Source organism: Mus pahari, chromosome 14 (genome assembly GCF_900095145.1).
Source record: "Mus pahari chromosome 14, PAHARI_EIJ_v1.1, whole genome shotgun sequence".
NCBI classification, from domain to species: domain Eukaryota; kingdom Metazoa; phylum Chordata; class Mammalia; order Rodentia; family Muridae; genus Mus; species Mus pahari.
The window spans coordinates 9,368,504-9,394,438 of record NC_034603.1 but is presented as its reverse complement, the minus strand read 5'-3'; the positions used below and the strand labels follow the sequence as shown (position 1 = coordinate 9,394,438).

Sequence of the window (25,935 nt, the reverse complement as noted above, 5' to 3'; positions counted from 1 at the left end):
ACAGCACAGAGTCTGAGAGATGTCACTGCTCAGTTGGAAAGTGTGCAAGAGAAGTACAATGACACAGCACAGAGTCTGAGAGATGTCACTGCTCAATTGGAAAGGTATTTTCCTTTGTAGTACCTACTGGAGACTATGTGAGTGGAGAGAAGTGTTTTACCTACAGATAGCTATGAACAAAGCAGTCCAGTGGACAAAGGCTGCCATTACCGTAAATACCATGGGCACTTGGTGCTACCTAGTAATCTCCTATACTTCTGTAGATGTCCCCTTTCCTACCATCCACTTCACTTCTGTACCTTTAGGACTACCATCTTACTTTTCTCATAGCATCATTGGAAAAAAGAAAAAAAAAAACAAAAGCTTTTAGATCTTCCTCTAACATTGGAACACTGACATTTATCCTATCTCCCTGCTTATTCAATAATTTCTTAGTTCTGTTTCTTTTTCTGCCTCCCTCCCCCCTCCCACCCTTCCTTAGATACTCTTACCTTGGTAGATAGCACTGGCCAGCCTGGCACTACCCATGTATCCCAGATCAGCCTGAAATGCCTGGCAGTCCTGCCTCAGCCTTGAAGCGCTGATGCTACCGGAATGCTCTAGTGTGTGTAGAAGCTAATAGTTTATCCTTTTAATGTTCAATGAGCCCTCAAGTTGTATCATTGTTCTTTGTCTTTTGAAGTTACTCTTGGCTTGGTGGCTCACAGGTGCATTCCCTTCACTTGGGAATTCTAAAACAATTATAGTAAGCTTGAGGTAAGACCAAACTACATAGTAGTTTCTAGGTCAACCTGGCATAGAAAGTGTGACCCTATCAGAATGCAAAACAGAAAATTAATAATGTTTTCTGTCAATACGAATACATTTTATGTGCAGTCATTTTTTTAAAATACATAATTTAAACAGAAAACAACTTCATGGACACTCAACTTTCTTCATTAACAGTCATTCCCAGCACCATCTTAGCACCAAATTCTATTCCCCTCATATCCATCCTCTTGGGAAACAATTGTCTCCATACTGTACACAGCTTTACACATTTCCCTCTACTCCTACTGCAGTGACTTCATACTGTACACAGCTATACACATTTCCCTCTACTCCTACCACAGTGACTTCGTTTCCCATATTTTTTCTTTCTCCTACTTTTATTTATTTATTTATTTATTTACTTACTTACTTACTTACTTATTTGGGGATAGGGTCTCTTTTTGTAGCCCCTGGCTGTCCTAGAATTCTCTATGTAGACCAAGCAGGCCTTGACTTCACAGAGCTCTGGCTGCCTCTGCCTCCTAGGGGCTGGGAGTAAAGGTGTATGCTGCTACACCTGGCACTATTTTCCTTTTTTTAAAAAAGGTCACTGGGGCTGGAGAGATGCAAGGTTGACTTGGTGTTTAAGAGCACTAAATGTTCTTCCAAAGGACTCAGGGTCAGTTTCTAGCACCCACATGGTGGCTCAGCCATCTGTAACTTCAGTTCCTGGGTATCAGATGCTATTTCTGAGTCTTCATGCACTGCACACATGTGGTTCACAGACATAGTGTCCAGGCAAGACACTCATAAACAGACAATGTTATGTAAACTCATTACTCAGAGAACTAAATTCTTACCTGTGTAAGCGCATGAATATAAACATTTTCCTCTTCCCAGAAGTATGTAAGATCTGAACCTTGTGTGTACAGTAGAAAGAAAAAAGTGTTAATGTTTTCCTTTTTTATTAGCTATAAGTCATCAACACTTAAAGAAATAGAAGATCTTAAACTGGAGAATTTGACTCTACAAGAAAAAGTAGCTATGGCTGAAAAAAGTGTAGAAGATGTTCAACAGCAGATATTGACAGCTGAGAGCACAAATCAAGAATATGCAAAGTGAGTAACAAACATATTCCTTAACAATATTGACAAGTGTCTGTTTTGAAACCGTCTCACAATTTAGTCTTGGCTGAAACCTGCTGTGTAGAGCAGGCTGCTCTGAATGGAGAGCCACCTGACGCCGCCTCCTCTGTGCTGCAGCTAAAGACAGAAGCCCACCCACCACACCCAGTTAGAATTGCAATTTGGGGGGGGGGATGGGAGGGTTTAGAGACAAGGTTTCTCTGTATAGCCCTGGCTGTCCTGGAACTCACTTTCTACACCAGGCTGGCCTCGAAGTCAGAAATCCGCCTGCCTCTGCCTCCCAAGTGCTGGGATTAAAGGTGTGCGCCACCACACCTGTCTAGAATTGCAATTTTTAAGAACTGTTTCTGTTTGTTCTTTGTTTTGTTTTTCTGAAAAGAAGGGGGTAAAATTTGAAATCACTATCAGATGTTTAGTGGATTCTTCTTTCTCAAATCTAAGGATGGTTCAAGATTTGCAGAACAGATCAACCTTGAAAGAAGAAGAAATTGAAGAAATCACATCTTCATTTCTTGAGAAAATAAATGATTTAAAAAATCAACTCAGACAACAAGATGAAGACTTTAGGAAGCAGCTGGAAGAGGAAGGAGAACGGTAAGTCAGGCCAGACCTTGAATGCCACGGAACATGTTTTTTTCTAACAAATTGAAAAGAAATCATTTTTTTTAATTTAATTTTCCCATACAGAACAGCAGAGAAAGAAAATGCAATGACAGAATTAACCATGGAAATTAATAAATGGCGTCTCCGATATGAAGAACTCTATGAAAAAACTAAACCTTTTAAGGTTTGTTGCTGGTTCTAAGCTTACTTGTGGGCTAGAAAGATGACTCTGGTTAAGACACTACCTACCTACTCAGATGGTGGCTCCAAACTGGCTATGACTCCAGTTTCCGGCTATCCAACATCCTCTTCAGGCTTTCTGGGCACCGTGTTGCACAGACAAACATGTTGCACAACACCCATAATCATAAAATAAAATAAAAATAGATAAATAAACTTCTTTTGATCTGTTTTAAGGATGTATTTCCTCCCCGTTAGTCGTGACTATGACTTGGTGCTTCTGCAGAATCTCTTCATGGTTACAATAGTTTTCAAGTTTTATCCGGTAATGACCTCAGTGGTGGAGTCTGCTTGGCATGTACAAGAGCCAGGGTTCAATTCCCAGTACTACACAAAACCAAAACTAAAGAGATAAAAATGGCATTTTGTATTACAATCATTTCTCCAGCCAACTGACACATGTAGTTGTTAAAATATAAAAAAATGCTTTCTAATCAACAACTTGAAATTAGTAGTCCTGAAGGCACTCCTTGTGGGAACATCAGTCATTATCTGTTACTTTGTGATGTATATTTCCATATATGATCCATCCCAATATTTTTCAAGTTAACTGTAGCGATCTTTGTGTTGTATTTTGTCCTTTGGTTTTAAGATAAGGTATTGCTCTATAACCCAAGCTGGCCTAGTGCTCACTGTGGGATCTACTTCCCTTCTCCCCAAGTTCTAGCATTAAGAATATCAGCCTCTATACTTGACTATCTTTTTCCCTTGAGACTCTAGGCTGGCCTAGCTCTGCTCTGCAGAGCTCGATTTGTTGTTGAATTCCTGACCTTTTGCTTCTGCCTCCTGAATGCTGAATTTATGGCCATAGACCATCATACGTGGAAATAACCTGATTTTTTTTATAAGAAAAAAATGCCAGGTGTGGTAACACACATCTTTAATCTCAGCATACAGGCAGCAGGTGCAAGTGGATCGCTTGAGTTTGAGGACCGCCTGACTGTAAGTTCCTGGACAGCCAGGACTATAGAGTGAGATTTTATCCCCAAACAAGTAAACAAACCTACAAACAAAAAAAAGCAGGGTCTAATTGGTATGGAAGCAGGTGTTGGAAAAGTTTGGTCCAAGCCTGGTCACAAATGTGATGCTGGTGTGAGGCAGGAGCAAGCATGCACATATTCAGCAAGGTAGTCCATGTCTCAGTACTAATATGTGTGAATCTATCTTTTCCAGCAACAACTGGATGCATTTGAAGCAGAGAAGCAGGCATTGTTGAATGAGCATGGTGCAACTCAGGAACAGCTGAATAAAATCAGAGACTCCTATGCACAGCTACTCGGTCACCAGAATCTAAAGCAAAAAATCAAACATGTTGTGAAATTAAAAGATGAAAATAGCCAACTCAAATCGGTTTGTAAAACAATGATCATAATCATATATATTAAAAACCCAAAAACTGAACAATTTATAGAGGAAAATTCGTCTGAGAGCTAATGGACTTACTTAGTGTTGACCAGATTGATATTCAGTTTTACTTCATTTTATAACGGCTGTTATACTTGGAAACTGTATAAAATTTTACACGTTCATTTCTACTTACAGTACAGCCATTCCTTTTTTGTAAATACCATAAAGATAAGCAGTATTCAAAAGAATGATTATTTAATTTCTCTTTCCTTTTAGAAAGTTAGTCTATATTTTATTTTTGGCGTATATTATACAAAACAATGGGTTACATTACCTGAGATATGGGTGTTTGTACTATGTTGATTTTGATTTTTTTCTGGTATATACCCAGAAGCTGTAAGCTGGATCATGAAGTAATGCTAATTTGTGTTTTTGAAGAACTTTGATAACTTTGATACTAACTTGCATAGGTCCTAGTGAAAAGAGCCTGGCAGTGTTCCATCAGCATAAGCCTTTGGCACTCACACGTCTCCAATCCAATTTTGAGATTTGATAAGAATGCAGTTCCCTATGGATGGGCCAGCAGAAAGAAATCCATTTTGTCACTGTACAACTGAGAGGACAGGGGTTGGGAGCCATCTTGAGAAGGAACCCAAATTGTTTAAAAGTAAACTACCACGGAGGCCTGTGACTATGAAACAATCACAAATCAGGGAGCCTGAAGTTAACCTGCCACAGCTCCGTAGGTGGGAGACAGCCTGGAAGCAGTTGCCCACAAGCCATAGTGCAGGCTTAGCCCAGCAGTGAAGCGATAGGCAAAGGTAACCCTGATCAGTGGGTAATGGATCACTGGGGCTTCCGATCTATAGATCAGTTCTGTAGGGTCTAAGGACTCTGAAGATGTGACCCTAGGAGGCTACTCTCATCGGTCTTTTCTGCAGTATCTCCTTGGGCAGACTCTGAGCTAGTATTTTAGCACAAGAAACTGGGAACAGGTAACCCTCTCTCTTAGTGCCACCTCTGCCCTTGGCACTATGGGTCTTAGTGACTTACAAGGGGGTGAGGAAGAGCTTCAGTTTCTCTCAGTTTTGCATCTACTTAGAACTGTTGTTATGTGCTAGAGCCAGGGAGATCGGGCCCAGTGATTCCAAACCTGCACAAGTGTGGGTGAGCAGATGAGATCGTCTATCCTTAATAATTTTCCCACAGACAACAGTCACATCAGCAAGTAGGGGCTGCTGACAAGATGGACTCTACCTGGTTAGGAGTCTTTGGGAGCTGGGGAAAGAAAAGCTTGCATTCTTGATGCAGTTTCTAGTATGGAGGGAAGGAGTTCTTTGGTTTCAAATGCCAGGCAAACTTTTGTGGGTTTTTCTGAATAGTTTCTTCTTCTGTTATTCTGCTTTTAGGACAGTCTCCAGAGGCAGAACACAATTGCTTGACTTTTTCTGTTGTCTGGTTTTACTAGGAAACCTGCCACAAACTGTTAGGCTGTCAAACCAAAAGTTGATTTGGGGGCAATTTTTTTTTTTTTAAAGATTTATTTATTATTTACATAAGTACACTGTAGCTGTCTTCAGATGCACCAGAAGAGGGTGTCAGATCTCATTATGGGTGATTGTGAGCCACCATGTGGTTGCTGGGATTTGAACTCAGGACCTCTGGAAGAGCAGTCAGTGCTCTTACCCACTGAGCCATCTCTTCAGCCCATAATATAATGCCACTTTCTTTTTTTTTTTAAGGTTTATTTATTATATGTAAGTACACTGTAGCTGTCTTCAGACACTCTAGAAGAGGGCATCAGATCTCATTACAGATGGTTGTGAGCCACCATGTGGTTGCTAGGATTTGAACTCAGAACCTCTGGAAGAGCAGTCAATGCCCTTAACTGCTGAGCCATCTCTCCAGCCCTGCGCAATTTATTTTTACTTCATATTTGATCAGAAAGGTGCACCCATAACTGTGGAAGGACAAGAAATTTTAAAATACTTGATTTTGCCAGAGTTGTTCCAAATCACTTTGTAATTCAGTCTTAGTGAATATGTAATAGCTATTTTTGCCATTAGCTTTTATACATAAGCAACTTTTTGAAATATGTCTACAACCATGATAACCACTGTGCACTTTAGTGATTATATTTTTCTTTCACAGGAGGTGTCAAAACTCCGATCTCAGCTTGTTAAAAGGAAACAAAATGAGCTCAGACTTCAGGGAGAATTGGATAAAGCTCTGGGCATCAGGCACTTTGACCCTTCCAAGGCTTTTTGTCATGAATCTAAGGAGAATTTGACCCTCAAGACCCCATTAAAAGAAGGTAAAGAAAAAAAAAAGTGTACTTATGCTCCTGTCATTCTCCTTTTTCCTCTCTGTTTTCTCGGTGATAAAACTTTATAACCTATGAAACTCTGTTGGGACCTTCTAATATAGAAGGAATTCTTACCAGGTTGATGTGTGCAGTGCCATTTTCTCCTCCCTTACTCTGCTTCTGTCTATCCAGATCCCCTGTCCTTCATGCTCCATTGCATCTTCCCTTGTCTGTCTTTTATTGCTCCTACCAGTAGCCTCCCTCCTCATTCCCTCTGAATTGCATTTCTCTTTGCCAAGGGTCAATCCCTCTGTATAGAGCCCACATTGAAACCTAAGTATATCTTAGCTCCATAATCGTCTTTTACATGTCAAAAAAGAAAGTCTTAGAAAGTCTTTTTTTCTTGACAGAAACTTTGTATATTGAGTCCTAACTGCTTGAAATACCAAATATATATTATAATATATGTATATATGTGTATAATATATATGTATATTATATATATTATAATTATGGTACTTCTGTCTTTAAGAAGATAAGTCTAGTTTTAGTTTATAATGACTAAGGAATTTGGTTTGGTTTGATTTTTCAAGGATTTATTTCTAGGCCCATGAACATGCTAGGCAAGTTGTACCTGAACTACATCCATAGCCTGTCTCATCTGTTAGTAGTTTTAATATAAAAGACTTAAAGTTCTTTGTCATACTCTTTTCAGGCAACCCAAACTGCTGCTGAGTTCAGATGCAACTTCAAGAATCATGGAAGTATATGTCTGAAATACTTGTTGAAGATTATTTTCTTCATTGTTCTTGATATTATGTTTATAGTATATATTGTATAATGTATTTAATTTCTACTGCCTGTTCTTAGGTATATGAAATGGTATTCAGCATTTGTTCTCTGTCTTAGTCAGGGTTTCTATTCCTGCATAAACATCATGACCAAGAAACAAGTTGGAGAGGAAAGGGTTTTATTCAGCTTACACTTCAGTGTTGCTGTTCATCACCAAAGAAGTCAGGACTGGAACTTGAGCAAGTCAGGAAGCAGGAGCTGATGCAGAGTCATGAAGGGATGTTCCTTACTGGCTTGCTTCCCCTGTCTTGCTCAGCTTGCTTTCTTATAGAACCCAAGACTACCAGCCTAGGGATGGCACCATCCACAAGGGGCCCTCCCACCCTTGATCAATAATTGAGAAAATGCCTTACAGCTGGATGTCATGGAGGCATTTTTTTCACCTGAAGCTCCTTTCTCTGTGATAACTGCTGGTGTCAACTTGACACACAAATTACTATTAAGCCTCAACCCTTACTTTCTTATTAATCCCCAAGATCTAAATAACTGTAAAAGTCCCACAGTCTTTGCAAATCCTTAAAATTCCAGTCCCTTTAAAATATCCAATCTCTTTTAAAATTCAACATCTTTTTACAATTAAAAAGTCTGTTAACCGTGGTCTCCACTAAAATACTTTCTTCCTTCAAGAGGGAAAAATATCAGAGCACAGTCACAATCAAAAGCAAAATCAAACTATAATCGTCAAATGTCTGAGATCCACTCATGATCTTCTGGGCTCCTCCAAGGGCTTGGGTCACTTCTCCAGCTCTGCCCTTTGTAGCACATACCTTGTCTTCTAGGCTCCAGATGTCTGTACTCCACTGCTGCTGCTGTTATTGGTGGTCATCTCATGGTACTGGCATCTCCAAAACACTGCTGTCTTTACTGTAACTAGGATTCACCAATACCCTCTCATAGGCTCTCTTCATGGTGCCAGGCCTCAACTCCTTTGAATGACCCCTTCAGTCCTGGGCCATCGACTGCTACTGAGGCTGCACCTTCACCAATGGCCTTCCACAGCCTCTCACAGTGCCGAGCCTCAGCTGCTCTTTATGCCTTCAAAACCAGTATCACCTGGGTGACTCTTACACACTATCAAATCCAGCTGCAGCATGAGGTAGAACCTTGTGACTATCTCTGGATTTTTTTCTGAGAGCCTCATTGTGCTCTCAGAAAACACTTCCCTCCTGTGACTAGTCGGGCCTTTTACTCGGATATCCTTGCTGATGTCTCCCAATTACTAGGATTTAAGGCAAGCATCACATGGCCAGGCTTTCAAACAAGTCTGAAAAACTTTACATGTATGATGTTTTAGAGAATTTGTCATCTGCATATCCTCTGAATGTGTGTGTAATATAAAATAAAGTAATATAAAAACTCATACACCCAAACAGTGATTAATTTTTATTTAATGAATTACAATATTTCTTCTGGTTAAGATTTAATTGTGTCTATCTTCCTTCCTAATTTTCCCCCAGAATAATAAATGATATCTTTTTTTTTTAAACCAGACTTATGCCAGGGGTAGTGAAAGACACCTTTTATCCTAGCATTCTGGAGGGAGAGGAAGATGGATAAGATCGGATTACATAGCAAGCCCCGGGCCAGCCAAGACTACTGTAGGCCCTTTTATCAAAACCTACTTTAATAAGTGTACTGAAATGCTTTAACCTCTTTCTAGCCTACCACCCATCATAAAAGGTCAAAGGAGGATTTGGACCTGTTCAGAAATAATTCTTGGTGGTGAATCCAATCTGCCTTGTCACGTTAAGAGCAGTTCAGTTCACAGAATCAGCAGCAGTAGTTTGAGCCACTTGAAACACATTTACAAGGGCGCATTTCTCTCTACAAAGTCACAACAGCTCTTACACTCTTGCTCTTTTGCCTCCTTGTGCTCGCTCTCTCCTCATTCCCTTCCTCCCTCTTTCCACATGGTCATGGCCAGCCTCCACTTATCTACTCTCTCCTTCTCTCTGCCTTTCTCTCTGCCTCTACTCCTCTCTTAACTCCCCTCCACTAAATAAAGTATATTCTATACTTAAAAAAAAATAGTCCCAACAATGATCAGCAAAGAATGCTAGCCAAACCAATGCCACAGCATTGTCAAACAAGACCAGCAAAGAGTGGCAAGGTGAACCAATACCACCTAGCATAGTTCCCTGTCTGTTGGGTTATACTTTTACCCTATCCCAACATCACATGTTCTGTCAAGTGTCTGCTCTAGCAAAACATCACATGCCCTTTTTCCAAGCAGCTTCCAGAAAAACAACAGTCTGTTTCAGCAAAACATCCCTCCCATGTGTCTGCTTTAGCAAAAACATCCTCTCATAGGATAGTGTCCAGAAAAACATCACAGGACAAAATGGTCTCCAAAGAAAGCAGAAATTTCCACTTCTGGGGCTGGCGAGATGGCTCAACCGGTAAGAGCACTGACCGCTCTTCCAAAGGTCCTGAGTTCAAATCCCAGCAACCACATGGTGGCTCACAACCACCCACAGCGAGATCTGACACCCTCTTCTGGTGTGTCTGAAGACAGCTACAGTGTACTTACACAATAAATAAATAAATAAATAAATAAATAAATAAATAAAATCTTTTAAAAAAATTTCCACTTCTGACTACATATTTATTTTTACATTGAAAATTTATGTTAGTCATTCTTTTAGTATTTTGTAGAAACTTACAGCCTTTAGTCATAGTAACTATACACAGGAAAAACAGAATAGTCAGCTCTTTTGTGGGCTTTGTAATGACTATCGACCAGGTAGCATCTGTGGGGCTGAAGATTCCCTTCAATGATTGAGTGCTTACAGCACAATCAGGAGGACCAGAGTTTGAGTCTTAGGATCCACCCAGTTAACAAGCCGGGCATCTGGTGCTCACCTGAAACCCCAGGTCTGAGACCGGTAATAGAATCACTAGGACTCACTGGCTTCTGGCCTCGCCACAAAGACAGCAAGCTTCAGGTTCAGGGAGAGATCCTACCTCAAAGGGACGGGTGGAGAGTGATAGAGAACCACATCCTATTGCACACTCAACACACATGACAATAAAACTATTAGGCTTATTAGAACTTATTAGGTTAAGTAAGACGCCTGTCTTTGACTCACGAGCAAATCATAACCAATATCCTAAGCATATGTGGGTTTATGCTTTCATACTTTTCTAATCTTTGATATATATTTTTTTTTAATCCTTGGGCCCTTCCATCTTGTGGTTGTTACTCCCATGGAATCCTTTGATGCTGGATAACTGGAAATAAATGAAGACCCTGGGGGCATACCATCTGTAGTTGTTTGAATGAGAATGGCCCCCATAGGCCCATGTATTTAAATGCTTGGTCACCAGTTGGTGCGACTGTAAGGGAAGGCTTTGTTGAAGGATTTGTATCACTAGACTTTGAGGATTCAAAGTGATGAAAAGGGGGTTGTAAAGAGCTGAGAACAACCAGAAATGTGCCTCTGTGTTTAAGAGCACCAGCTGGTCTTCCAGAGGACCTGAGTTCAGTTCCATCACCTGTATGGCAGCTAACAACTGTCCAGCTCCAATTCTAAGTGATCCTATAGACCCTTCTGGCTTTCACAGACACTGTACACATGTGGCATACAAAGATGCAGACCAAATACCCATACAAATAAAGTTAAAGGATTGAGCAGACGTGAGCTGTTATGGCCAAAAGAGTCCCAGAAAGCTACCAAGACTTATGGGTTAAGGAATTGATGCCAGAACTGTAACACTGCACTGTAGGGTTAAGGATCCCAACATCCTATGAAGGTTGTAACAGCAGAAGGTGCCATAGCTCTTGCTCTCTGCTGCCAAAGCCCCATTGCTGACAGAAGCCATTTATAGAATGTGCCAAGGACCAGGGATGCTGGTGGTTAAAACACAGAACGATAAGCCTTCAAAATGAGATCCTAGAACCCTGTGTCCTTGGTTAAGCTTCTAGGTTTCTTAGCCCCCTCCTTGGACACACATCTCAAATTGTCAGCACGGCAGCAGCGTTCATCATGATTCCTATTCGAATAGAGTGAACACCTCTAGTCAGCATAGTGGTAGCAAGATCACTTTTAAGACATTGATTTTAGGTCAAAATGAATTTAGAAATTGTCTATTTTATTACTCGATTATCACTGCAATGGCTCATATCCTAGAAAATATTCGCTGAGTCTAAAGTTGTGACTTAAAGCATCCAAAATATAATTATACTATTATTTTTAAATGCAGATATAACCATGTATGGTTGTGCACACCTGTAATTCCAGCACTTGAGAGTCTGAGACAGGAGTTCGAGGCCAGCCTGGCTTTATAGGGAGACCCTGTCTTATAAAATAATAACTTGGATACAAATTACATAGCAACAGAGTAAAAGAAACAGATCTTATATGTATTTTAACAGGAGTTATGGTAAATAGCTATATGCTTACAATACGCCCTCTACAGATACTGATACGGCTCATTCCCCAGAAAGTTCAGGTAGACTTCAGTCCCTACACTTCTACCAAGACAAGGTCATGCCTTTCACAAAGATAGAACTTTTACCTGTTTTAGAATCACATTCTCTGTGCCTAGCTTCATTCACCCAGAGAAATGATTTAGATTCATTTCTGTAGTTTTTTTCTTTATATCCCTAAGTAATATTCCCAGTATAGATGAACCAGAATTTGTTTATCCATTTATCTGTTGATGACTGTTAGATTGATTTCAAATTTCATGCCTTTTTGAGCCAAGCCATGGTGCCCTGTGAGTAAACGCGATTGGCCTGAGAACCTGAGTTCGCTCATCTAGGTTCAAATAGCACAAAAGCAAAAGCAGTTCCTACAAGTTACCCTCTGACTTAAACACACACACACACACACACACACACTATGTCACTCATGCCCCCTTTCCCCACAGCAACATGCACAGAAAGAATACATGTCAAAAAGTGCACTTATACAGCTACGGATACTCATGCATACGTCTTCATGAATGGGGTCTATGCTTTCATTCTTCATGAATACATCCAACAAGTTTTCTCAAAATGGTTTCATTATTTCCATACTCCCGCTGTCGTAGAGTTCCATATTCATTTGTTTCTCCATCCATCTGTTGACAGCTGTTTGGTTTATCTAAATTTCGGGCCATTTCAAATTAAGGGGTCTGGTGAGATGACTCAGTGGGTCAAAGTGCTTACATTCTAATTGTTGAAAATGTTTGCAAGTAAAGGCATTAAGAATGAATGAGCCACAGTAATGTAGTCACTGTTTTGACCTAAAGATACATAAAAACCAGGCGCAAAAAATGAGTCTGAGCTCCCTTCATTTCTTTTTTCTTTTCTTTTCTTTTTTTTTGGTTTTCAAGACAGGGTTTCTCTGTGTAGCCCTGGCTGTCCTGGAACTCACTCTGTAGACCAGGCTGGCCTTGAACTCAGAAATCCGCTGGCCTCTACATATATATATATATATATATATATATATATATATATATATATGCCTTCATTTCTTGAAGGTAGGAGATCAAGTGGCTGTAGAGGCACTTTCTTCCCTAGAAGCAAAGCTTATTACCATTCAAATTACTGAGCTATAGTTCTTTTAAGTATTCTGAGTATGTTCTCTTTAGGTATATGTATTCAAATTATTTTTTCAGTCTATTTTATTAATAGTCTTTTACTAAGCAAAAGTGGTTCACTTTGAGGAATTTCAATTTATGTAATAAAAACTGGTGGTTTTAATTTCACTGTTCTGAGATATTTGAAGATATCACCCTATATTTTTCCCTGATACTGTAGCTTTTGCACTTTGATAGGACTAATTGTTAAGATATGCATTTGAATGCAGTACCTCCCCAACATCCTTCCCCCAGTTTCTTGACCCTTGTTGGGTATTCTGAATGCCTCCTAGGGTGTGTCATGGCCATATGTCCTCTGGCTAGACTATAAAGCTGCTATGCGATCTCCTCCACCCCCACAAGACAGGGTTTCTCTCTGCAGCTCTGACACTACATCTGTAATACCAGGCAGGCATGGAACTTATACAGATCTTAACTCTCCTTCTAAGAGCTGGTTTTAAAGGCCGGGGCCACCACTTGCTGAGTGATATCTTAATGCTCAATTTAAATACTAGCTTCTGTTGATTTTAAAGTTAAAATTGTGCAATACCATAAACCCAGGGTCTCAAAGCTAAATCATCCTTGAAACTCCTAAAAATAGCTGTCGGCTTCACTCCTAGAAAATGACTGTACTCTGTTGGTGTTGTTACAGGCAGGTCTGGGAAGTACTGATGTATTTAATGCTTGGCTAAATTTAATGGAAATGACCAGATCTAGGCATTGTTACCACTAGAGTTTTTAAATTGGCATTTGAAATCATTAAGTTAAAAAAAGGAATGGGGGGAGTTTTACTCAAGTTTCGGTTACCGTAAGGTGTGAAACGTGTGGAATATTTCACAACAGGAATCAGTTGTTCAGTGCGCTTCCCAACTGTTGGCTCATTCTTGTCTTTCTACAAGAGACAAAGTCAAGTTCTACCAGGGAATTGCAGGGGTTTGTTTGTTTGTTTGTTTGTTTTTAGTTCTGCCATATGGATTTCACTAATGGATCCTCTCTTGACTTGCAATTAAGCATGAAACTTCTCATTGGGTAGTTTCAAAACTAGCAGGAGGAATCAGCTGCTAGCTTACTGCACTGTGGAAAGCTGCACGAGATTCCAGGGTTGGAATGGAAATGCTAATTTAAAAGGTCAAGCGGAGCTGCGCCTCACGTTTTTGGCGTCCGTGTGCTCCGTGCGGGCGGAACGAACAAAGACCCGGCCAGAGAAGCCAGACGCCCAGATCCCTCTCGCTGCGTTTCCCCAAAATAGTTCTGGAATCATGCCTGAAATGCCGGAGGCCATGGAGCAGGTAAGAGCTAGCAATTCAAGACACGGTGGCGGCTCGGCGTTGCGCTAAAATCGATTCCGAACGCCTGCTACGAGCAGAAAAGGTGTAAAGAAAATGCTAGCCGGTGCCATTTGTTTCCTTAAGAAACGTAAGCTTGGGACACAGAAGAAACTATCTGGGGTTTCTGACCCAGGAAATCAAGCCCAGTTTAATAAATAAGACGTGAAGCAGAACGATAGTTTCATTCTCCACATTAAGTGCAACTGTAGTGAAGGCTCTGTGTAGTGGAAGATTTAACCCATGGTGCATGCCCAGGTTTTTTGTGTGTTTTGTCTGGTGGGGCTTGAATCTGCTAATGGGACTTTCAGGTCCAGTTTGCACTCTTTGAGACGTGACCCCCGCCCCCATCGGAAGTCAGACATTGACTGTAAAAGCCTTTCTTATTAAGTAAGCTTTGCCCAACTTTTGCCCGACTTGTGTCAAATCGTATTCTTATATCTAGGCAAGCAAACATTTTCTCACTCTCTCTCAAGGTTGCTCTGAGAATTACGCTAATTGCGGAAATCTTTGAGTCATCCTATTGTTTTATGATCTCCTCTAGGAAGCAAACTACACACACCTTAACTAGAAACTTGAAATATAATAAGGATGAGGGATCTTGGATTTGTCCCTCCCTCGGACTTCTAATTATTATTATAATTTAAAGTTGGGATAGTTAGCCCTTTTAATAACCATAAGACCTGGATTATAAAAAAAATATCGAAAGGTAGGGAGCCCCAGGCTACCTTTGTTTGCTCTTTCAAAGAATGACCTGAGTGAGGGAATAAATTCTTTAGTGGGGGGGTGGGGAGAAATAATATCACCTGACTCTGAGGAAAACTTTTCCCAAGGGGCAGCTTAATCCTTAGTTTAAAAATAAACAAAAAGGATTCTGAAAATGAGGCCTTTGGGGGAGATTCAGGCAGTGGTCACGTTTTGGGGCGAGTTTTGAAATCCCTTATCGTGGGTGTCTGGATGGGAACAGATTGTTGGGTAGAGAGTGGGCGGAGAAAAAGTGTGCCCGGGCTTTTTTTCAGTGTAAATTTCCCGGGCTTGCCTGTTGCTGTGCTTCGGAACCCGTAACCTGCAGCTTACAGTTGAGAGCTGAGTCAGACCCTACGGGCTGTTGTCTCTGATGAACTTGAACAAACACACAGGGCTGGAAGAGCGCCTGGCAGTCTGCCTGTCCTTGGCTCCCTCATTTTAAGTCTTTGCAGCTCCTCCTTGGCTTGGCTCCAGCAGCCCCTGGCGACAGCGTCCCCTAAGTGGGGCGTCCAAAGGGCAGCCAGGACGCCCGTTAAATCTACTTAAAAGTAGACTGGGCTTGTTAGGACAGTTGAGTTTCTCCTTCTGTGGTTCTGAGAAAAAACAAAAAACAAAAAAACCCGAAGAATCTGCATTTTAGAAAGTAACATTCTCTCCCACACCTTTTTATTTTTAATTAGCTAAAAATAAAGTTTTCAAACTTCACAGCATTTTTTTTTTTTTAGCATTCCAGAAAAACATAGCTTCCAGGGATGTTAATGACTCAGAGCATAGACCTATTTTTATTCTTTCTTCTTGCCTTAAAGGACAAACCACACCTTGCCTAGGTTGGTTGTCCACTCCTGTAACCCTTGGGCGGGGAAACCAGAGACGATCAGAAGTCGCAGGTCTTTCTCTGCCGTTCGGACTGCCTAAAACCAACCCAATCCAGCCCTAGCTATGTGTTCAAGGGACAACCCTTACCCTCTTGCCTCCTAACTTTACAGATGTTTTAGCCTACTTTCTATAGTACTTGCTCGGTTGACTCTTAGGCATTTCGCAGTCTGCAAACCTTGGCGAATCGATTCCTTTACCCTTCACTAAGAAGGAATAAGTAGGAGAGATTTAAAAAACAGACAAATCCAACACTCCTAAACCCAAGGAAGCCTGTATCCATGGCTTAGCATCAGTGCCTGCGTTCTAACGCTCTATCTCCTTAAGAACTGGCACATGGGCTGACAGCGTCCCTTGAGGTTCCGCCCCTTTTTGACCGCGTGGCGAGAGGCGGCCAATCAGCAGGCGCGGCCAGGGCGGCGGAAGCCGGAAGCGGCAGCCGGGGTCGGCCTGGGCCTTGGGGAGGAGGGCCAAGGGCGCGGGCGCTGCGGCCCCGGGCTGTGCTGCGCTGGTGGAGGCTGTGGTCAGTCGCGACTGAGACGCCGCCGCGAAGACTGCAGGCATGGTGGGCCAGGAGAAGGAGCTCATGGTGGGCCAGGAGAAGGAGCTCTCCATCCACTTCGTCCCCGGCTGCTGCCAGCTGGTGGAGGTGAGGTTCGGGGCATGGAGCCCCGGGTGGCGCCTTCGAGTTTGTTTACCTCGCTCGGTGTAGGGCTGCGCTCCCGGCGCTGCTGCCCGGGGAGCCTCCCGCCGCCTCCCGCGGGCTGGCTCCCGTTTGAGTAGTCCATCATCTTTGATTTGTGTTCCTGGATCTTTAAGGACAGGGGGCAGAGTGACTTTTCCTAAATGGCGGTGTTGGCGGGGCCGGCTTGGTGAACTCATAGTTTGCACCGGGCGCGTTCCTTGAGGCACTTGAAGGCTGCCGTCAGGCTTTCCGACTGTGCGGTGCTGTGAACGATCGGGCTCCCGGGTAGGAAGACGGGCATCGCCTCGAGTGTATTCTGTAAGGTTGGAGCAGGAATTCCAGTGTTGGGCTTTTAGCTCCTACGGTTTCTGAACCGCTGTGTTTTGCGTGGTGGAAGACTGCTGAAAGAAATGGCATGGCTGGTAAACTTCCCCCCCCCCCCTGCATGTTTCCAAGTCTGGTCCACGGTCCCGTGTTGTTTAAAGCCTGTTAAGTACTTACTGACTTACAGAATGTATCCAGCACAGTCGCTGAGACTGTTAATTCCCAAACTAATGTGTCTTGCTGATATAAAAACGTCTAGGTCGTGGCCAGTTTTTTTTTTTTTTAATGCAAACTTTTTATTTGGGGGAGGGTTCTGTGCTTGCTTGAGTTACCAATAAAGGAGTCCTTTTTGAGATAAGGGAGCCTTGGTTAAGAGTATGCCTCCTTAAGATTATGCTACCGGCAAGCCTGTGGCGCCTTTTCTTAATTGGCGATTGACTCGGGAGGGCGGAGCCCCTGGGCTGGTATAGACCTGAGTTGTTGAAGAAAGCTGGTGGAGGAGTCGGGTAAGCAATTTCCCCAAGGCCTGTGTGAGCTCCTGCCTCCAGGGTCTTGGCCTAATTTCCTTCAGGGGGCGAACAGTGATGTGGAAATGGTAAGTAAGCGAAGTACTTTCCTGCCAAACAATGCTTTGATGTTTTCACACACCAATAGGAACCCTAACTAGAACTCAGTATGTGTTGTCTGGGCTGGCCTTGGACTTCTGCCTTGGATGCTTCTGCCTCGAGGAGTGCTGGCATTGAAGGTCTGAGCCACCACAACCAGCTGTTAATAGGAAATTTCTACATTTGGGTGATGCACATTCAATATTCTCTCCAATGGCTTCACCTTAGCTAAAGTTCGAATGTATTCGCAGTTCCAGACTGGTGACGGCATGTGACCAAAGGTGTGTGCCTTAGAACATGCATTCGTGTAGGTTTCATGCATTTGCCCGGTTCAAAGTGGAGAGTGGTAAACTGGGTGTCCTAACTAACTCATGTCTATAATCTCAGTACTCAGGAAGTTTGTAGTGGTGGGGAGATATGATTGCTTTTTAGGGTGGTTTCTTGGTTCCTTTTTTTTTTTTCTGTTGTTATTTTGTTTTGTTTTTTAAAAACAGTCTCACTATCTATTCATGGCTGGCCTCAAATCCTTGGAGATCTGCCTGGCTCCACCTCCAGTGGGCTGGGATTAATGATGCCACCACACCCAGCAACCTTTTTCATTAAAAAAGAAGATGGTTCAGTAGCTGGGTGTGGTGGCGTATACTTTAACCCCATCACTCTAAAAGCTGAGGCAGGATGATTTTCAGGCAAGCCAAGGTTACATAGTGTGAGACCCTGTTTCAAAAAAGCAAACAACAACCAGAAGGTGCAGACAGCTGGGATCTGCATGCTGGTGTTGCTCTCTCAACCTGTGCAACTGAGAGTCACTCTTGTTGCCAGCTGAGAATTGGCATAGTTAATGTTAGTGAGGCAGCCTGTTAGCAATTCCTGTTAAGAGCACTGCCTGTGTGTACAGTGGGAGACAGGGAGTTGAGCTGTTCCCCTCTGAGTTCCATTCCTATTAAGCAATCTAGATAGCTTGTTTCCTAAATCCCAAGGGTGTCCAGGATGTTAGAGAGGTAGAGAGTGGATGTGAAACTTTCTGGTTGGTTGGTTTTGTTTTCCCAGACAGACTGGGCTGGTCTTGAATTCATTGAGACCCTCCTGCATCAGATGATTATTTTTTTCAATTATGCATGTTTGCTAAGTGTATAGCCATGTACCATGTGTCTGATACCTACTGGGACCAAAAGAGGGTGTCTATTCCAGTAGAGCTGCAGTTACAGGAGGTGTGAGCTGCCCAGGATGGACCCTGAGAACCCAAGGCCAGTCCTCTGCAAGAGCAACTTTTTTTATTTTTAGGTTTTTAAATGTTATGTGTGTGGGTGTTTGGCCTGTATGCTTGTTCACCACATGCATGCAGTACCCTTTGCAGTCCACAGAGAATGTTGGCTCCCCAAGGAACTGGAGTCACACATATTGTTACTACCTGCCATGTAGGTGTTGGGACTCAAACCAGGCTCTCCAGCCCCATCTGTTTTCCTTCGTGGTGTTTTACCAGGCCTCTTCATGGTATTTGTTACATATACAGAGTTCTGAATCTATACTAGACCTAGCATGCTTTGTCCCCGTTCATTTCAGCTGTGTGTGTGTGTGTGTGTGTGTGTGTGTGTGTGTGTGTGTGTGTGTACAGGTTCTTGCTTAGTGGGCTGCCGCACTGGCCTGGAATCCCCTATGTAGAGCAGGCTGTGCTCAGGTTGGTGGTAGCCTCCTCTTTACTAAGGTCATCACTATACCTGGTTTACAGTTAAGCCTCTGCAGAGTTATTTTCTTGCCAAAGTTGGAAGAAAACATTTTTCTGGCTTAAGTCTTCATTTTTATCAATTGCCTGGCTTAGAGCCAAGTGGTATAACAGCCACCACATGAAGTCTTATTGATATTTTTAAAAAATGTTTTGAAATTCATTGAATTAAAATCCTTAATAGATTTTTTTTCCTATGCTGCCCTCCCCCATCCCTGTCAGCCCCTTTGGATTTCAGCTTTTGTATATGCTGGAAACAGCTGATTTTGGGGTCCTTAATTAAAGTATATATGTTTACTAAATCATTTACCTGAAAATGTCTTTGGATATTGCCTGTATATATGTGTGTGTACACACTTTTTTTCCAATTCAGAATTAGGTGACTTTAACAGAAATAGTGCCTTGTGATAAAATCTAATGAAAGTTTGAGCCACAGAGCTCATACTTTGGTTACAGGTGTGTGGCTCTCTGCTGGCTGAAAACATTTTTAAAAAGAAAAGTTGGCTTTACTTGAAAATTTGGCAGGAAACTGTTACTCGATTTTTGGAACTTTGCCTTGAGTATACAAAAATCAAAATATTCCTTAAGCAGTAACTTTAAATATTTTTTGTGAACACAAATATGTTTTTTCAGTTTTTTTCTATCTGTATATATTAGTCATAAGTGTTTTGTGTAAGTAAATTTAGTGCTGACTGAGGGACATATTAGTTGACTATTTCAAATAAATTCCTATGAAATGTTGATCAATTTTTTTTTTAAGATTTATTTATTTATTTTATATATGAGTACAATTATAGCTGTATTCAGACACACCAGAAGGTGGTGTCAGATCCTATTACAGATGGTTGTGAGCTACCATGTGGTTGCTGGGAATTGAACTCAGGACCTCTGGAAGAGAGCAGTCAGTGCTCTTATCAGGTAAACTATCTCTCCATCCCTGACCGATTTTCAATCCTGTCAAAATGTGACTCATCATCTGAGCCTTGTGCATTTTCAGAGTATCTTAGATGGACTACTTATGGGGTGATATGATCACTTCATCCATCATAAAGCAAAGTAACTTCCATTGTTAGCATGAAATCTAAATCAAATGGGGAAGTTATTGGTGATCTTATCTTAGGTTCTTTTTCTTGATTATTAAAACTTTATTCTTACTCATCTAAAAAAAGTAAACTTACTTTATGTACATGAGTGTTTCATCTGTGTATGTATTATGTGTACCATAACTATGTGCACGCCTGGTACCCACAGAAGCCAGAAGAGGGCATCAGGTCATCTGAAACGGGAGCTAAGGACAGATGTTAGCTGCTGTTTGGGTGCTGGGAATTGTAAGCCATCCAATGTCTGTCTTCTACAAAAACGGTGTGCTCATCAAATTGTCCTATTCTTACGGAGACTGAGTATCAGTGGGGACCGGAAAGATGGCTGTGTTAAAGAGTTCTGTGTTAATTTGCAGAGGACCCAGACTCACTGTAACTCCAGTTCCAGACGATTTTATACCATCTTCTGATCTCCCCAGGCAATGCAGGTAGTACACACATATGCATGCAGGCAAAAATACTCAAGACACAGCAAATAATTAAACACAAACTCATTAAGTCATGCAGTTGTTGATGCAGTTTGATTAATCTAGCTTTAAAACTGACTTTTAGGTATGTGTTATTAATTTTTTAAAAAATCCTTAACATTTCAGGTATTTGGTACACAATAATGCCTTTAAGAGAATTGTGGCTTTATCCCCTTTATACTTCTAGGAGGAAGTGAACATCCCTAGCCGGCNGGTTCTCATTACTGGTGCCACCGGGCTTCTTGGCAGAGCAGTTTACAAAGAGTTTCAGCAGAGCAACTGGCACGCCATTGGCTGTGGCTTTCGAAGAGCAAGACCAAAATTCGAACAAGTGAACCTGTTGGATTCTGAAGCTGTTCATCACCTCATTCATGATTTTCAGGTATGGGGTTATATGTTTGCAGTTGTTATGTGTTCTCTTAGGATTTGTCTGGCTTATACAGAAAGTGTGTGCTTGGTTGTGGGAAGTTGTGCTTGAAAGTTGTCACCTGTTGAGCCACCACAGTGCAGTGTGTACTTGTTTTGCATGCTGTGGAGTGGTGCTTGGTGTTGGGGCCAGAGGTCCCCGAGCATGCTGGCAGGTGTTCTGTCCCAGAGCTGGATCCTCCTCCCTGTCGGGCACAGCCTGTGTGTGGGGAGGCATGGCTTGTGTCTGTGCAGTGCTTTCCTTTGATGCTTGCCTTGAAGTGTTAGGGTGCTGTCTGGGAACTGAGGAGGGAGAATTACTTCTGCTTCAATGCTAAGAAAGTATGGGCAGGGGAACTTCAGTAACCTGTTTGCCATAACCCAAGGAAAGTTAGAGGAAATGAAGACTTTGTTCTCCTTGCCATCAGATTTCAACTTTAGTTCTCTCTAAAAGTGATTCTGGGAGCATGCGTATTAGAATTACAGGGAAACCTGATTGCAGACTGCATGCCCAGAGTGTGATGTATTAAGTATGGGGTGGGCCTAGGATATTGTATTTGGAACATCCCAGATTCTGCACATTCAAGTTTGAAAACAATTCTTAGCAATCCTTGAGCAATTTTTGAGAAAATTGGGTATGTGGACAGTCTATCTGTCAGTCTCTCTCTCATTTATTTTTATTTATTTTCTGTGTATGGGTGTTTTGCCTGCATGTATGTCTGTATAACACATGCATATAGTGCCTATGGAAGTCAGAGAAGGGTGTCTGATCTCCTGATCTATTTATTCTTGTTTTGTATGCATTGGTGTTTTGTCTGTACATATGTCTCTGTGAGAGTGTCAGATCCCCTGCAATTACAGTGAGTTCTGAGCTGCCTTGTGGGTATTGGGAACTGAACCTGGATCCTCTGGAAGAGAGCAGCCAGTGCTTTTAACCACTGAAATCTCTCTCCAGCCTTTGAAACTAGAGCTATAAATGGTTGTTAGCCATGTGAGTTCCAGCCTCCAACACACAAGACATTTAACACCAATCTTCATTCTTGCTCTGTTCTTCTTGCATTAAAAAAACCTTTTCTTTAGAAGATGTCCTGCATCCTTGTTTTGATGTGTATCTCTTTCGCTCAGATGTGAAGACCTTGTCTGTGTGGCCTTACTGGTGTGTTGTTGTTAGTTGTCAACTTTATAGGAACTAGAGTCATCTGCAAAGGGAATTTCAATTGGGAAATGCCTTGAACACGCTGGTCCAGGGCGGGTTTGTAATTAATATGTCTGTGCGTGAGCCTGAGTTGCTTATGAAAATATGCTGAACATGCCATGGGGAGCAAGCCTGTGAGCAGAGTTCATCCATTGCCTTGCTACCAGTTACCAGTCCCTGCTTTGACTTTCTTCGGTGATGGACTTTGGGACGTAAGTGATAAGCCATTTCTTCCTCAAGTTGCTTTTGATCCACAGTAATAGAAAAATAGCTATGACATGGGGGCTTACTGCTTTTATAGTCAAGTGGACATGTGGTTTCCGTAAATAGCTGATTCTTGTTAAATGAGTGGTCAAAAAAGCTTGAATTTGTGAATTTAACTTGCAACTGATACTACTTGCCTTTTGTCATAAGTTTAGTAAATGTTAGGGTTGGGGCGTAGCATCGTGGCAGAACACTTAGCAGTCTGTGGGGCCTGGGGTGTGGTGAGTAAAGTCATAGTTGTCATGTCTAAGCTTACTTTCCCAACACATTGTGATAGAGGTTTAGTTTGATTATAGGGAGTTACTAATTGCTTTTTTCTGCGTTTTTGTCTTAAGTATTACTAAGTTGTTTTTACCTTGGCTAGGAATGTGGCTCAAGGGTTCATACAACTGGCTAAGATATAGTGTTAAGTTCTGGGATCTCTAGCACTGCCTAAAAAAGCATATTGAACAACATAAATTGTTCTTTCCTTTGCAGAATATGTGTGTGTTTTCTATTGTTTGCATGTTTATTTATTTATTTATTAAGAAAAAAGAACTATGACAAATGGTGGTAGCACACAGCTTTAATCCCAGTACTTTAGAGACAGAGGCAGTGAATATTTGAGTTCCAGAACAGCTAGGGCTATACAAAATCCCTGTCTTGAAAAACTAAACAAAAAAACAAAACAAAACAAGGTAAGTGGAATAAAAGGAAAAAAATTAAACCGATTTATTCTTAATTGAAGGCATGTTGACTTTAGGAGCCTTTCTTCCTCTGAATTTACCCTAAGGAAGCCATGGTTCTCTGTTTTCTCCATATTGGGTTAAAACTCAGTGTTTCTTTCAGCCTCACGTCATAGTGCATTGTGCTGCAGAGAGAAGACCAGATGTTGTTGAGAGTCAGCCAGATGCTGCTTCCCAGCTGAATGTGGGTGCCTCTGGGAACTTAGCGAAGGAGGCAGGTAAGGCTGCATTGTCACTGGACTGTGTTTTCAAGATATACATGTCTGTGCACCATATGCATGCCTGGTATCCTTGGGGCCCAGAAGAGAGGGCCTCAGATCCCCTGGAATTGGAGTTGCAGGTGGTTCTGAACATCCATGTGGGTCCTGGAAGCGCAGCCAGTGCTTATAGGTACCGAGCCATCTCCAGAGCCTTCTTCACTGGGCTGTTTGTTTGTTTGTTTGTTTGTTTTAAGTTAAAAGTTTCATAGCTTCTTACATGTGTTTTTATCTTGGAGAAAACAAAGCAAAATGTGAGACACACAAAACACTCCAAATTCCACAAAAGTAATGCAGTGGGTTTATCTTCTCTTTCTGCAGCTGCCATTGGAGCATTTCTCATCTACATTAGCTCAGATTATGTGTTTGATGGCACAAATCCCCCTTACACAGAAGAAGATATACCAAGTCCCCTGAATCTATATGGGAAAACAAAATTAGATGGAGAAAAGGCGGTCCTGGAGAATAATTTAGGTAAGATCCAGGGTCCTTGGCTCTGATTGTTTTTGAAGACTGTTGTTCATGAGGAGACATGTTCTTAATTTATTAAAAATATACAGAATTGGTGTCTACGTCGGGAGGTTACGTTTTACATTCCTGAACCCCAGCACTCGGAAGCTGAGGCAGGAGGATTAGGATATCCTGGGCTATATTGTGAGTTCCTGTCATCTCTTCTAATTAAAGAAAGAAAAGGGAAACCAGGGTCTATAGGTTAATAGAAATTAGGCAGTATGGGCAGGTGGGAGGTCAGTAGGCAAAGGTGATTGTCACCAAGCTGATGACATAAGTTAATTCCCAAGATTCACGTGGTGGGAGGAAAGAACCAGCTCCCTGCAGTTGTCCTCTGCTTTTCACACGTGTGTACACACACACACACACACACCACACACACACACACACACAAATATAACATCTTTCAAGGTATTCTATACCATCTTTTTCCCCCTCTGTTTATGTTTACACTTGTGTATATAAAAAAAATAACTTATTTAAAAATAAGAAGGACTTTAAACCTGGGAGCATGAAATCTCTTCCATGTGCTGATTCCTCAGGAAGACAAGCACAGAATGAAGGTTCTTAAGATAGGAAGTTTTGTATAATATTTTTTCAGGTGTTTCTGTTTTGATCCATACTCTGACTTGCTTCTCATTATATGTGGTGCCAGTTCTGCCACGGTTTCTTCCTGTCTGTGGAAGTACCCTGGTTAACTTCATTTCTATCTGTGGCAGCATCATGTTCAATGTCATGACCCCTGTGGAAACTGATGCATTATATCATAGAGTACCCCTGACAACCTACCACCAGCTTGTGATGCTCTTGTTACAGCCATTTAACTTGTCAGGGCTTTTGGTTTTGTAATATTCTGACTCCGTGGTAGAGAACTTGCTGGGCGTGCATGGGGCCCAGAGTTAAATCTGCGGTATGGCCAGACAAGGTGAGCCAGCAACCCTGCAGAAGTCTCCTTCACACCAACCTCTCCTCTTGCTTTGCTTCTTAACAATGGGCAGAATGGATCATTTATAAAGAACTGGAATTTACTTCTCACAATTGTGGAGGCTGTGAAATCCAACAGCCAGCAGGTGTGGCAAAGGCCTGGCCTCAAAGAACCTAGCCAGATGGCTCCCCATTAAGCTCTTTCATAGTGGTGTCTTCATGACCTAAACATTACCCCAGTGCACCTCCCCACGCCAACATCCACTCCCACACACCAACCCCCCCCCCCGCCATCCCCCTCACCCAGACACTGTTGGATTAGGAATTAAATTTCAGTATATAATTTCTGGTACAGCATTCAGACCATAACAAGACCTTTATTTACTTGCTCAGTAATTATAAAAGGAAATAATCCTTAAAGTGCTAGTCATCCAAAGACTATCACACCTCTCACCTGGGACCAGTATAAAATCTTAATTCTGAATAATCGTTCATCCAAGGTTGTAGGAGTATGAGCAATCAGCCCTACACCCAGATTGATCAGGTTTTGTTTGATACTTTTTTGTGTGTGTATACATAGCCACATTCAGTGGAGTATCAGTCCTCAAACACTTGGTTGTGTATCTTCTAGGGACAGCCACAGTATTACCATAATCAGCAGCGTGCTTATACAGTTAGGAGGAAAACTTACACTGATCTACTCCTGCTATCAAATATGTAGCTTGTAAAGATGGTTTCCCACTTGTTCTTGGTCCTAAATTGCTCTTCAGTGCTATTATCTTGTTTTGTTCATCAGTCATGAGTATTCACTGAGTTCGGTTGTCCAGATAGGCTTTATTTATAATGGCCATAGTAACAAATTAGATAAAATTCTGTATATGACAGTAGATACTTAAAATATTCATGATTATTCTTAAGTTCATCCAGTATGAGCTACTACTTACCATCCTAGTATATTTTTATTAAAAGGCAAAGTTCCTACTTTTTTTTTTTTTTTTTTTT

General features: G+C 41.7%; 2 protein-coding genes across 3 annotated transcripts in view; both read left to right on the top strand.

Annotated features, from left to right (window-relative positions):
- Hmmr (hyaluronan mediated motility receptor) overlaps positions 1-7,267 on the top strand; it is a 31,232-nt gene extending 23,965 nt beyond the window's left edge. Inside the window, exons 13-19 of the mRNA XM_029546162.1 lie at positions 1-104; positions 1,722-1,868; positions 2,337-2,489; positions 2,583-2,682; positions 3,912-4,088; positions 6,237-6,399; positions 7,106-7,267. The exon at positions 1-104 is cut by the window's left edge and continues 28 nt beyond it. Coding sequence (XP_029402022.1) covers positions 1-104; positions 1,722-1,868; positions 2,337-2,489; positions 2,583-2,682; positions 3,912-4,088; positions 6,237-6,399; positions 7,106-7,125 — 864 coding nt within the window. The 3' untranslated portion in view covers positions 7,126-7,267. The remainder of the gene's footprint in view (positions 105-1,721; positions 1,869-2,336; positions 2,490-2,582; positions 2,683-3,911; positions 4,089-6,236; positions 6,400-7,105) is intronic.
- Positions 7,268-13,902: 6,635 nt separating this feature from the next.
- The window catches only part of Mat2b (methionine adenosyltransferase 2B), a 15,925-nt gene continuing 3,892 nt past the window's right edge, over positions 13,903-25,935 (top strand). Inside the window, exons 1-4 of one of the 2 annotated variants that reach the window (XM_021213053.2) lie at positions 13,903-14,096; positions 20,841-21,035; positions 23,346-23,460; positions 23,821-23,985. In XM_021213053.2, coding sequence (XP_021068712.1) covers positions 14,067-14,096; positions 20,841-21,035; positions 23,346-23,460; positions 23,821-23,985 — 505 coding nt within the window. In that variant the 5' untranslated portion in view covers positions 13,903-14,066. Of the gene's footprint in view, positions 14,097-16,219; positions 16,402-20,840; positions 21,036-23,345; positions 23,461-23,820; positions 23,986-25,935 lie in introns of those variants that run through there. The other variant, XM_021213052.2, reaches the window with a different exon arrangement.